Source organism: Miniopterus schreibersii, assembly GCF_964146895.1.
Source record: "Miniopterus schreibersii genome assembly, chromosome: 5".
Taxonomy (NCBI): Eukaryota; Metazoa; Chordata; class Mammalia; order Chiroptera; family Miniopteridae; genus Miniopterus; species Miniopterus schreibersii.
In genome coordinates this window covers 26492804-26505849 of record NC_138106.1, presented here as the reverse complement: position 1 = coordinate 26505849, position 13046 = coordinate 26492804, and the positions used below count along the sequence as shown (strand labels likewise).

At 35.6% G+C, this 13046-nt stretch overlaps 1 protein-coding gene across 1 annotated transcript in view; it reads left to right on the top strand.

The window, feature by feature from the left end:
- LRRC34 (leucine rich repeat containing 34) overlaps positions 1-13046 on the top strand; it is an 18445-nt gene extending 5399 nt beyond the window's left edge. Inside the window, exons 6-11 of the mRNA XM_081137819.1 lie at positions 2198-2326; positions 4766-4861; positions 8109-8263; positions 8658-8813; positions 9696-9822; positions 10984-13046. Coding sequence (XP_080993945.1) covers positions 2198-2326; positions 4766-4861; positions 8109-8263; positions 8658-8813; positions 9696-9822; positions 10984-11187 — 867 coding nt within the window. The 3' untranslated portion in view covers positions 11188-13046. The remainder of the gene's footprint in view (positions 1-2197; positions 2327-4765; positions 4862-8108; positions 8264-8657; positions 8814-9695; positions 9823-10983) is intronic.

The window sequence follows — 13046 nt, the reverse complement described above, 5'->3', positions numbered from 1 at the left end:
ATATTTTTTCTGTTGCTTTTTCTGAGAGAGTAGAAGGGAGAGAGACAGAGACAGAGACAAGAAACAGAGACATCGATGTGAGAGAGACGCATCGATTGGTTGCCTCCCGCATGTGCCCCTACTGGGGCCGGGGATCCAGCCTGCAACCCAGGTATGTGCCCTTGGCTGGAATCGAACCTGGGACCCTTCAGTCCACAGGCTGATGCTCTAACCACTGAGCAAACTGGCCAGGGCAGGTACTGTCTTTTTTATTTTAGCCATCCTAGTGAGTATGAAGAGGTTTTGTGTTTGTTTTGATTTGCACTTCTCTAATAAGTAGGGATGTTGAGCATCTTTACATGTGCTTTTTAGCCATTTGTTTATCTTCTTTGGATAAATGTCTGTTCAAATCCTTTGTCCATTTTAAAATTGGATTACTTGTCCTTTTGAGTCATAAGAGTTCTTTAAATATTCTGGATACAAGTCCTTTACCAAATACATATTTTGCAAATATTTTCTCATTCTGTAAGTTGCCTTTTCACATCCTTAATGGTGTCCTTTGAAGCACAAAATTTTTAAATTTTGATAAAGTTCAGTTTATTTTTTTCTCTTGTTGTTTGTGCTTTTGGTGTTATATCTAAGAAGGCTTTGCCTAACCCCGTCATGAAGTTTCACACTTTTTCAAACAGCTTTATGTTCTAGCTTTTTCATGTAATTCTTTGTTCCATTTTGAGTTAATTTTTGTGCATGATTGATTGATTGATTGATTTATTAAATATATCTTTATTGATTTCAGAGAGAGGAAAAGAGAGGGAGAGAGAGAGAAACATCAATGATGAGAGAGTCATTGATTGAGCCCGGAACCCGGGCATGTGCCCTGACTGGGAATCGAACCCCGATGGCTGAGATCCTAGGTCGACGCTCAGCTGCTGAGCCACGTCCGGCTGGGCTTGTGTATGATTTAAGCTAGAAGTCTAACTTCATTCTTTTGCCTGCAAATATGTCCAGTTGTCCCAATGCCATTTGTTAAGACTATTCTTCCCCCATTGAATTTTCTTGACACCCTTGTTGAAAATCAGTGAGGTTTATTTCTATATTCTCCATTCTGTTCTTTTAATATATACTCCTATCCTTTTGTCAGTCCTGCACTATCATGACTGCTGTAGTAATGTAGCAAGTTTTGAAGTCAGGAGTTCTTTTTTCAAGATCATGCTGGCTCTTCTAGGTCCTTTGCATTTCTATATGAATTTTAAGATCAGTTTATCAATTTCTGCAAGAAAAGCAGCTGGGATTTTGAGAGAAATTGCTTTAAATCTTTAGATCAGTTTGGGAAGCGTTGCCATCGTAATGATAGTAAGTCTTCTGATTCATGAATATGGGATGTTTCCATTTATTTAGGTCTTTAATTTCTTTCAGTGATGCTTTGTAGTTTCCAGTGTGCAAGTCTTGCCCTTCTTTTGTTGAATTTATTCCTAATGTTTTATTCTTTTTGATGCTATTGTAAATAGGATTTTCTTAATTTCATTTTTGGATTGTTCATTGCTCATGTATAGAAATACAATTGATTTTTATATATTAATCTTTATTAATTTTGTGTCTTGCAGTCTTGCTGAACTTGTTTATTCTAACAGATTTTTTCTTTTTTTTGTGCATTTCTTAGGATTTTCTACATATAAGATCATGTCATATGCAAACAGAGATAGTTTTACTTCTTTTCCAATTTGGATGCCTTTTTTTTTTTTTTTTGCCTAATGGCCCTGTCTAGAACTTTGAGTACAGTGTTGAGCCTGAAACCCGCACATGTGCACTGACCAGGAATTGAACTGTGACCTCCTGGTTCATTGGTTGACACTCAACCACTAAGCCATGCCAATTGGGTTGAATTGTACACTTTTAAATGGTTAATTAAGTAGTACAATTTTCTTAGAAGATAAATTTATAGATTTTTCAATGAAATGAAAGTTTATTAAAAGTCTGTTTCATTTAGGGGTCATTGTCAGGGATCTGTTTCCTGGGCATTCTTTCTACTGACCTATTAAAAACTAGATTTTTATCTATTATGGGAAATTGAATGTTACCTTTAAGGACTAGATCCTATTCTATCTCCATGAAAAATTAATGAGTCTACAAATAGTATTATAGTTGCCTAACTCATATAATCTGAAGAGAATTCTGTGGATTAAAAACTTAACCAAGGTTTGACTGTTTTCCTTTTCAGAAGAATACAACTCTGAAATACCTAAGAATGACTGGAAACAAGGTTGAAAATAAAGGTGGAATGCTTTTTGCTGCATTGCTACAAATTAATTCATCCTTAGAGAAGTTAGATCTGGGTGACTGTGATCTGGTGAGTAAATTGGTTATGAGAAAATCACCCAAGTAATGGATCATTTTCCCTGGAAATCAGCATAGAGACCAGCTAAGTGACAGTATATGAATGATTAGGCTTGCCCCTAATGTCTAATATCAGAGAAAAAGGCTTTTTTCTTTTACCTAGACATAATAGTGCTTACTTAATAAATAATATTATAGCAGAATTCCCAGTATAATAAAAATCTTCCATCTTCCTAAACTTCCATCCATAACCCTTCTTAACCTGTATGGGATTTTAAAAGAAAAAGATTGTGTTTATTTTAATTAAATAAATATTATTTTTATTAGTTTAATATAAATTTTTTACTTTTGAAAACATTTTGAAGTGAGTATATTGTAGCCTAAGACTTAAAATGATGCTAAAAGCTGCTCTGTGCCTTCAACTAGCCTGATAATGAGAACTGTGGGGTTTTTTGCATATCTTCAAATTTCAGGCTTCATTTTTTCTTTTTCTTTTTTTAAAATATATATATTTATTTATTTTTAAATATATCTTTATTGATTTCAGAGAGAGGGAAGGAGAGGGAGAGAGATAGAAACATCAGTGATGAGAGAGTTGTCATTGGCTGGCTGCCTCCTGCACGCCCCTGACTGGGTATGGAGCCCACAACCCAGGCACATGCACTGACCAGGAATCAAACCTCGATCTCCTGGGTCCTAGGTCGATGCTCAGTCGCTGAGCCATGCCCAGCCGGGCTCCAGGCTTCATTTTCTCAACATGCTTTCAGACCTTGAGGCCTAATGTTGGGAACCTGTTGTAGAGATTAATGAAAATCATGGGACACAAAAACATTAAGAGGCTCTTTGGGATAATAAGTTCTGGAGCTTTAAAAAGTAATAGATGCAGCCTGTATGGCTCTGGGAAAGCATTAATTCAACATACATCGTCTACACCTACCAGTCACAATCCTAAAGTCTAAGTATACAAGAGTGCATCAGATATGGTCTCTGCCCTCATAAAGCCTATGTTTAGTTGGGAAAATATCAATAAACAAATAAAGTGCTATGAAGATGGCCAACTATTCTTGATAGTGGGGAGGAGGTAATTTACATGATAGGATGGCTGCCTAAGACCTGAGGAAGTAATATTTAGGAGTCATGAAGGATGAGAGAAAACTGCCTTGGAGAGGGCCCATGGCAGAACATTCCAGGCAAGGGGTCCAGTGCACAGGCTCTGATAGTGCTTCTTCACATGTGGTGGAGGTAGTATTACTGATACCGATTGAGGTAATATTAATTCTCATGCATATAGTTTGCAGATGCTTTCTGTTTATTTCAAGGGATTATGGTTTTATATTTATGGTAGTGATACAGTTTTAAATAAAGTGAAAAAGTGAGTTAATTTAATGGAAAAGCATTAGGTAAATAGTAAAACTGATGTTCAGATATTGCAAAATTGTGAGGGAGGTACATGAATAATGAAATACCAAGTCTGGCAGGTTTTAAGAACTGAAAAGCCAGAGGCTGGATAGAAGAGTTAAAAGAGTGCCTCACAGTGATGGTGGAGAGGTTCATAGAGGCCAGTTTCAACCAAGGTTGTGTGGGTTGTAGGTGTGGGTCATGGGAAGAGGGGATTTTATTATACATGTAAATCATGGAAAGGCCTTAAGTTGAGGGGTGACATGGTCTGATTGGTGCTTTCAAAAGGTCATTCTGGTTTCTCTGTGGGGAATTAGAGGGTGGCGAGAGAAAACCCACTCACTTAGTAAGTTACTGCAGTAGTGCATATGAGTGATGAGGACTGGGGGTAGTAGAGTGGTATCCACAGAGATGGATTAATTTGAGACATCTTTTAGAGGCAGAATCTGTAAGAATTGCTGATTAACTAGATGGAGGGTGAGGACTGGCGGAGTGAGAGGAGGCACAGGTTTTATGTCATAACAGCTGGGGGTGTATGGTGGTATCCATCACTGAAGTGGGGGGGATTAGGCCCATCCAATAAGGTAGAGAGGGAGGCCTGTGGGAACAGTGAAAATATGGTCAGTAATCCTTTCCTGCCGCACACACGTAAAGTATAAGTATGAATATAAAAGGATGCTAGCACAGGATATGTGTTCTTAGTAGTACAGAGCCGTAGCTGGGACTCACGTGTGTGTTTGTGTGTGGGTGTATCTGAGGTCTGCATCACATAGAACCTTGGGGGCTTAAGAGCAAACCTAGAGGCAAGCACCCTATGAGATGGATATTGAAACTCCCCATGCATATTGTCAATAGATGTTAGGGCAGAGAGAAAAGAGCATAACAATTTATTTCTGAATTTGGTCAATCTACAATTCAAGGAGCAGGAAGTGCTTAAACTTTTTAAAGCCACAATTTTGATTTGTCAGATTCCAGATTACCAATCTTAAAATATTTATAGGGAGGTTAATGTATGTACTTTGTCAGTTTCCTTAATGAATTTATCTGCTTTTAGGGAATGCAAAGCGTGATAGCATTTGCTACAGTCCTAACTCAAAACCAAACAATTAAAGGAATAAACCTAAACCGACCTATACTCTATGGTGAACAGGTACGTATTGAAAGCAGCCGTAGCTAATATTACCACATGTGAATAAAAAGAAGGCACTGCTTACTGAATGTTATGTCAGGGTTCATGAATGCATTGTAAACTACTGTTTACAAAAAAACTTTTAAAGGAAAATTATTAATTCTTGATAAGAGTTTTAAAACTAAATATGGACCAACCGGCATGGCTCAGTGGTTGAGCATCGACCTGTGATCCAGGAGATCATGGTACGATTCCCGGTCAGGGCACATGCCTGGGTTTCAGGCTCGATCCCCAGCAGGGGGGTGCAAGAGGCAGCTGATCAATGACTCTCTCATCATTGATGTTTCTATCTCTCTCTCTCTCTCTCTCTCCCTCTCCCTTCCTTTCTCTGAAATCAATAAAGATATATTTAAAAAACAAAAACAAAAAACTAAATTATGTTTTAGGTGTTGCTCATTTAGGCAGCAAACGTCATTTTCTTCTCATAAACTCAAATTCTCTGTGAGTAAACCTGTGAGGGGCAAAGTAGTTAGAATGAAAGAATAAAGTATTAAAATTTTAAAGGCTGGATTATAAGCCTGGTGTGAACTGTTTGTCTGTTTTTGTTATATTCTGGTGACTGAACCATTACATCTTTGAAATCATGAGTAAACATGGCAAAATGTTTGTGAATAGCAGTCTGGACTTGATCCATTAGGTAAGCTGCATGCTGGGGCCAGGAAGATGAATTAAAATGTGGTTCCTACTTACAAGACTTCTTGCTTCTTAACATTCTTTTAGGTGGTTTTCCTCTCATCAGTTGGAAAAAGCTAGTGAAAAAGAACTCATTTTATTACTGATCTAAACAAAAACAGACTACTAAAAAAAGTTCAAAGTACTTTATATAGTCTTTAAATGACCTACCTCACTGTTTCCCGTTAGTAAGAATCATTGAGAATTAACCCTATTCTCTTTAAAGTGTTTTTCATATTCATAAGTGTTTTGCATTTTTTGCTTACATAGATCTCTCCCTTTGAATCATTTCTGCACTTTTCTGTATCAGAATTTTTGATACAGAATTTTACATGTTAATTGCTTCATGTACATAAATCTGATCTGTTCAGCAAGACATCCAGAATCCTCAAATACAAGCATCCTTCTCTAAAGACGAGCAAAACACCTGGCTCAGAGGAAGCACTCAGCAAATTGCTTTACTCGGGATTCACTCAATAAACATTTGAAAGCAACCCTAAACTAGACACAATGCTGGGTGCTAGAGATAAGGTCAAACATCTACATAGCCCTTGTCTTCAAGGAGCTTTCCATCTACATGGAGTGAGATCAACAAATTTGGAGGGTGATATGCTCAGGATGTCTTGGGAGCATAAGGCAGGACACGGGGACAGGTGGCTGGGAAGGTTCTCAGATTGAGGACATGACAGATCTGAAGGCTAGACATTTTCTGGATTAAAGGCTCAAAAGAAATAAATGTTAAACTATATGAAATCACATTATGTTGAGTGGCCTCATTATTCCCAAGTCCACCCCAGAATAGTTACTAAACTCCCACAGCTCTTTCTCAGGCGCAGGCCCTTGCTCTCAGTCTGGAGCTTCTGGGCAGTCAGCTAAACTCTGCTTTTTCTTCCTCTCGATCACTGAGTGCTACTCTCCTGTTAAATGACTTGTGGTTCCTCATACTTTGCAGTTCCGAAATGTAAACCTGCAAACTTACTCCATTTAACGGTTTACTGTTCATTATCTGGGAGCTTGGAAAAATATCAATGCCAGGTGCCCCGCTAGGCAAATTAAGTCACAAACTCAGTAAATGGAGCTAAAAAAAAACATTTTTCTGACACTAGTTCTCTCTTTCAAATTTTTTGACCTAAAAATGCAATCAAGGTGTACAACACAAATATGTTTTGAGTATGTACTCCATTTCAGGCAGCACACAGACCCAATACTGGACTCCCTAGGTCAGGGGTGGGGAACATCCGGCCTGCTGGCTGTATACAGCCTGTGAAATCATTTGGTCTGGCCCTGCCAAGGCAACCGCAGGCGGTACTCAAAATTTAATACATCTAGGAGCTTTTTTCATAGCTAATTTTTAAGTTGATAATTTTGTTTGGCCCATGAATGATGTTACAAATATCCAAATGACCCTTGTCAGAAAAGAGGTTCCCCACTCCTGCCCTAGGTGATCAGTTCGCACTTGTTAAGATCACATATTACAGCCTCATCTTGGGTATATATTTTCATTGTCAAAGCAAAAATCGAAACAAACCAGATACAGGATTATAGAACATTGAACAGTAGTAAATGCTTTGCAATTTTCTGTAGAACTTGTTTTGTGCAGGTACTTTAATTCTGTGTGGAAGTATAATTTCACCTGTTTAACAGAAAAGGAAACAGAATCAGATGAAATAATTTGCCCAGTCATATAGCTAGTAAAAGGTAAAGCTAGCCTTTGGACAGTTTTATTATAAAGCTCATGTACTATTGCTATGTGGTTTCATTTAACTTTTAAAGTTTTTCTTAAAGTACTTTTACATAAAACATATATAGTTATTGTGTTTGTGATCAGCATTTCCAGTGACTATAAAATGTACTACAGATACAATTATGCAAGACGACCAGAAAATACTTTGGCCCATTCATTTTAAGACACATTTTGATTCTGTTAAAAATTTGAAGTGCTTGGTATTCAAATCCTCATTGAGGTTTTATACGTTTTTCTGGAAGCAGCTATTTTGGAATTTAAAAAAAAGTCATTCAGTGACAAGAAAACAAGAGTAAAACATATTTAGACATTTGGGATGATTATAAAAGGAAGGAATTGGATATATCAATCGGTTAAAATGAGTGTATTTTTAAAATAGAATTGAGACTGGGAGATGTCTTTGTATTTTGTCTACTATTAAGAGGAGATCAAGAACAAAGTTTAGGAACATGGAGGGTCAGGAACAGTTTAGAGACTCTTGAGAGGACAGCAGTAAGGGAGCTGATATGCTCAGTATATCATGGGACAAGTTGTTTTGATTTTTTCCTTCTGGAATGATTATTTTTCTTAATGATTATGCTTTTTAAACTACCCTTTTTTACATCATTTAGTCACTGCATTTTACAAGTGCCTGCTGTCTATTTTTGTGACAGTAAAGATATCATTTGTGACAAAGACGGTAAAGACTATCATTTATGGCAAAAATAGATTATCATTTTTAGCATATGTTCGGAATAAATGTGTACTGTTTCAAAATTATACTTTAGAAAAATAATTTTATCTATTTTTTAGGAAGAATCCACAGTTCATCTAGGCCACATGTTAAAGGAAAATTGCTGCCTTGTTGAATTACACATGAGTAAGCATGGTGTGAAAAATTGTGGCCTAAAACAGTTATGTGATGCACTGTATCTGAACAAAAGCCTGCGCTACCTTGATGTCAGCTGGTAGGTGATAACTTACATAGTTAAGTAATTCAGAAATTAAGTCATGGGAATCATCGATGTAAATATTAGGATATTTTGTTAGGCATTAATCCCAAAGATTAGAAAACATAACCACTGTTTTCAACATTTTATCCTAAGCCTTAGAATTTATTTAGTTTATACTGATATTAATCACCTAATAACCTGAGTGAGCAATTTAATTATGTAAACCAGAATGGAAGCACTATTTTATGGCAAATTTTCATTAACTTTTTTGGAAATTGAATGATTAAAATAAATATATAATGAAATAGAAAGTACTGTTTATTACTGTATAACAGTTTTTAAACATGTTACTCTGAATAAAATACTACTTCATATTTTCAAATATAATTACATATTTTTCCTTTCCCAGCAATAAAATAACTCATGATGGAATGGCGTTTTTGGCTGGTGTACTGAAAAGCAATACTACCCTGGAAGTAATAGATCTTTCTTTTAACAGAATAGAAAATGCAGGAGCAAAGAATCTCAGTGAAACTCTTACTTCACACAACAGGAGTCTTAAAGCGTTAGTATCGTTTTATATTTAATGAAAACAACAGAAAAAAAATGTTATCTCAAACCACTTAACTCTTAAGATGCATAATGAAATATGTAAACTCATTTTTTAAACCGTCATAATATTAGGTTTATAGTAAACATTTAAATTTCTTCTGTTTTTCAGAAGTACTCTTAAAAATTAGTTTGATTCTAGTTAGGATTGCTTAAAATTAATAAGAAAATTCTTACTGCTTACATTATTTATCCTGAATTCTAACAGGAAAATCATAATCATTCACTGTGATCAACTAAAAATGAAGAATGAATCAAAGACAATATTACTGCCCTGGCTAGTATGGTTCAGTGGTCAGTGCCAGCCCGAACACCAAAGGGCTCAGGTTCAGTTCCTGATCAAGGGCACGTACCTGGCTGCAGGCTCCATCCCCGGCCCCCGTCGGGGCGTGTACAGGAGGCAGCCAATCAATGTGATTCTCTTACATCGATGTTTCTCTCTCTTCCCCCACCTCCCTTTGTACTCTTTCTTAAAAAAAGAAATCAGTGGAAAAAATCTTCCGGTGAGGATTAACAGAAAAAAAAGAAAATATTACTTGGATGACTTTATCTTGAAAAGTATATCTGTACTCTACCCCCAAACATTTACTGAATAATATAAAACTATTTCCAAAATGTAGGTAAGTCTACTAGGTACATGAAGCATGCAATTAGAAAACTGAGTTTCCTGGATATTAGGAATGACATGGTCAGTATTCTGACTACTACATTAAATGTAGTTAAGAATAATGCTAAGACTTTACACAATAACCTGTTTGTAATAAATGCTGCTAACTTATGCATTCTCTTTTTGTGGAAATATTGGTTTCCAAGGTTATTACTTTTTGTTTTTCCATAGGTTGTCAGTAGTCAGCAACAGCATACAGGGAGAAGGACTTGTTGCACTTTCACAATCAATGAAAACAAATCCCACACTCTGTAATATCTACATTTGGGGAAACAAATTTGATGAGGCTACATGTGTGGTAAGTTTTTTTCTTTACTAAAGGTATTTCCTGGGGTCTTCTCTATGACATCAGACATTATTTATTTATAATTATTTACATTGTTTACCAGTGTATTAGGAATGATTTACAAAGTAGAGTAAGAAACTACAGTTTTGATAAATTTTAACAGTAAGTCCTAAAAATTAGCTACTGGAAAGTTTTTTTATTGAAATAGCAAAATACTATATATGAATATAAAGATCACATACTAGAAGCTAAGTTGAGTTTAGAACTAATAATGACAAGCTAAACCAGAAAGCAACTAGACTTAAATTTTTTATACTCTAAATTTTTGCCTCTCTATAATTGCAACCTTACTGACAAACCAGTTTAACATGTTTGTATGCCACCCTTACACAGATAAGACCCATAAGAGATACGCAAAGTAATTTCTACAACGAAGAAATAATTAGGCAGCCAGCCAGGCCAGCATCTAATACTATGGGGACTTTCTTAGTCCAAATCTGTAGATTAGCTTCAGCGGGTTCATGAAGTCCATATAGTTATATGATAAAATCTGTGCTTGTTTACTTTTTTGAGAAATGGGTCCCTGGCTATCATCAGATCTTCAAGGGCATATACAATAGCACTCTTCCTTCATTTAAGAACCTCTGTGGGATTTGAAAATTTTGACCATGGGACCTTTCAGTTCACAAAACTGGTATACAGAGAATTGTGAACTCTGGGAGTCATTAAAAAAAAAAAAAAGTGTCTAATATATTAGAAATAAGTTTTACAAAACTTTAATTTCATTGTGTGAAATTAAATGAATAAAGACCTAACCACGTACCTGGAAAATATTAAAATTCAGCAATGTTATTCAGAATATTTTAGCCCGGCCGGGCATGGCTCAGCGGTTGAGCGTCGACCTAGGATCCAGGAGATCGGGGTTTGATTCCCGGTCAGGGCACATGCCTGGGTTGCAGGCTCGATCAATGACTCTCTCATCATTGATGTTTCTATCTCTGTCTCTCCCTCTCCTTTCCTCTCTCTGAAATCAATAAAGATATATTTAAAAACAAAAACCAGAATATTTTATTATAAACTGCAAATTAGCACAGTTAATTTGTTTAAGCATTGCAAAATGAAAAAACTATTTTATTAATGATACACTTTTTTTTTTCTTCTTAAAAATCTTAGGCTTATACAGACTTAATTCAAATGGGCCGTCTAAAACCAGACAATACAGATGTGGAGCCATTTGTGGTAGACGGACGTGTGTATCTTGCAGAAGTCTCCAATGGCCTTAAAAAGCACTATTACTGGACACCAACTTGTGGAGAAGCTTGCAACAACACATCTAATGCAGGTTATAGTCTTGTACCAGTAGGTGAACAGCTATGAAAAACAGCTCTAAAATAATTTTCACACATTTGTCTTTCTACGTTCAGAGATTAATATTTTATTGCCTATTTCTTTCATAAATTAGAACAAAGTATTTTTGTCAAATATGTAAAAGATGACTACGTTAAACTTCGTATACCTATCTATTATGAAAACTGAGAAGAGTAATTTTAAAAAGAAATTTTACAAAATAGAGACTAAAATTTTTACACCCTGGAAAATCAAGGAACTATTTTTATAAAGAAAACATAACCAAGTAGTAAAGTAGCATTTAAGGAAAGGTCATTATAGGCATGCTAACTGAAAGTTGTCATGAAGTGGTAAAAAGGTTTCAGGTGGCAGATTCTCAGGGAATTCCAAGGGGTTTAGGGGTTGAAAAAGTATTTTATATGTCTTGTTTAGGTATTACAGATGGGTACTGATACAGTCACACAAATACAGGCAAACATATATAAACATATATAAATACATATAAAAGTGTACTTTCCAAACAAGCCAGTGCTGCCAGTGAGCTTTTTAAGATAGCTCTCTCTTTTGGAGGATGCCAGTAACATTTTAATGATTTGATGGTGAATAATGACCGTTGCCTGTAGCCAATCTTGTTTTCAAATTAAGATTCCTAGAAAGAAACAATTGACACTGATCCTTTGATTAGAGACCTATACTCACAAATCATACATAGCAAGAAGAGGCTGTTTAATCTGAATGGTTTCTTACTGCTCAAGCCAGGCAAAGTGTGAAAAAAGTATGTGAACAGTTTTTAAAAGGTACTTTAAATTAAGCTGAGGTTCTGCAGTCTAAAAGAAAATAACAACCTACTTCTAAATCTTGAGAAAGGAGGTGGAATATAAAGGTGGTGGTCAACTTTACAGTTGTCAAAGTATTGAGGTTCACTTAAAGTACTGGGGATTCCTCAAATCATAGCTGTATTCTAAACATTTAACATTAAAACATATCTGCCATTGTCCATTCCTTTAGTAGATTAAACCATGAAGATAAATACCCCTACTCACTATTTCACTATTTTTAAAGTTTAACAGGTCTTTCCTTATATTCAGCACCTAATACCACCTTTCGATACCCCCTGGGAAGGAGGGGCAGCAGAGGGGGGCAAAGATGGTGGTGGTGGTTATAAAATGGGAAGAACATTTGAACTGTATCAGGCATTATTTTCATTTAGTGTTATAGAGTCACTGAGTCAGAAAGACCTAAATGCCTTAACAAATTCATTCTGATGCTTTCAGAGAGATGAATTTGAATCATCCAGGACAGATGGTTGCTATCAGGTTGAGTCTATGCTGAAAAAAAATCTTAAAACATCTGGAATTAGTTGAAAAATACACAGTAGTTCATGTTAGTAACAAAATGTGTGAAGTGGATTTCAAGGTATTTTTTTAAAGATAGTGTTTGTATGTTATATTAAAGAAAACTACCGTATCTGGTCATGGAATTTTAGATATAATATGACCTTCCATTGATGCAAAAACATTTGTTGAAAATTTGCTGTCAACAAATGTTTACAATGGAATAAATAAAACTGTACAGACCACAGAATATATCTTAACACTTATACTGATTTTACTAATTACTGATTTTACTCAGTTATTAAGTTTTATAAAACCTTACGTGGCAATGTTCTTCTCTACATGTTTCAAATCTTTCCATTTTAAGATCTCTCCTCTGTAGTTATAAAGACTAGTTGGTTTTTTGCAAAATTCTTATTCCTTTCTTACATGCTGAATATATCTAGAACTAAATATTTGTATCTAAAAAGCTGTATGTCCCAGGAAAGTCAGTGTCTCTGTAATAATTAAAAATGCAATAGGAAATGAATAAAATTTGTTTTTTAATCAAATTTG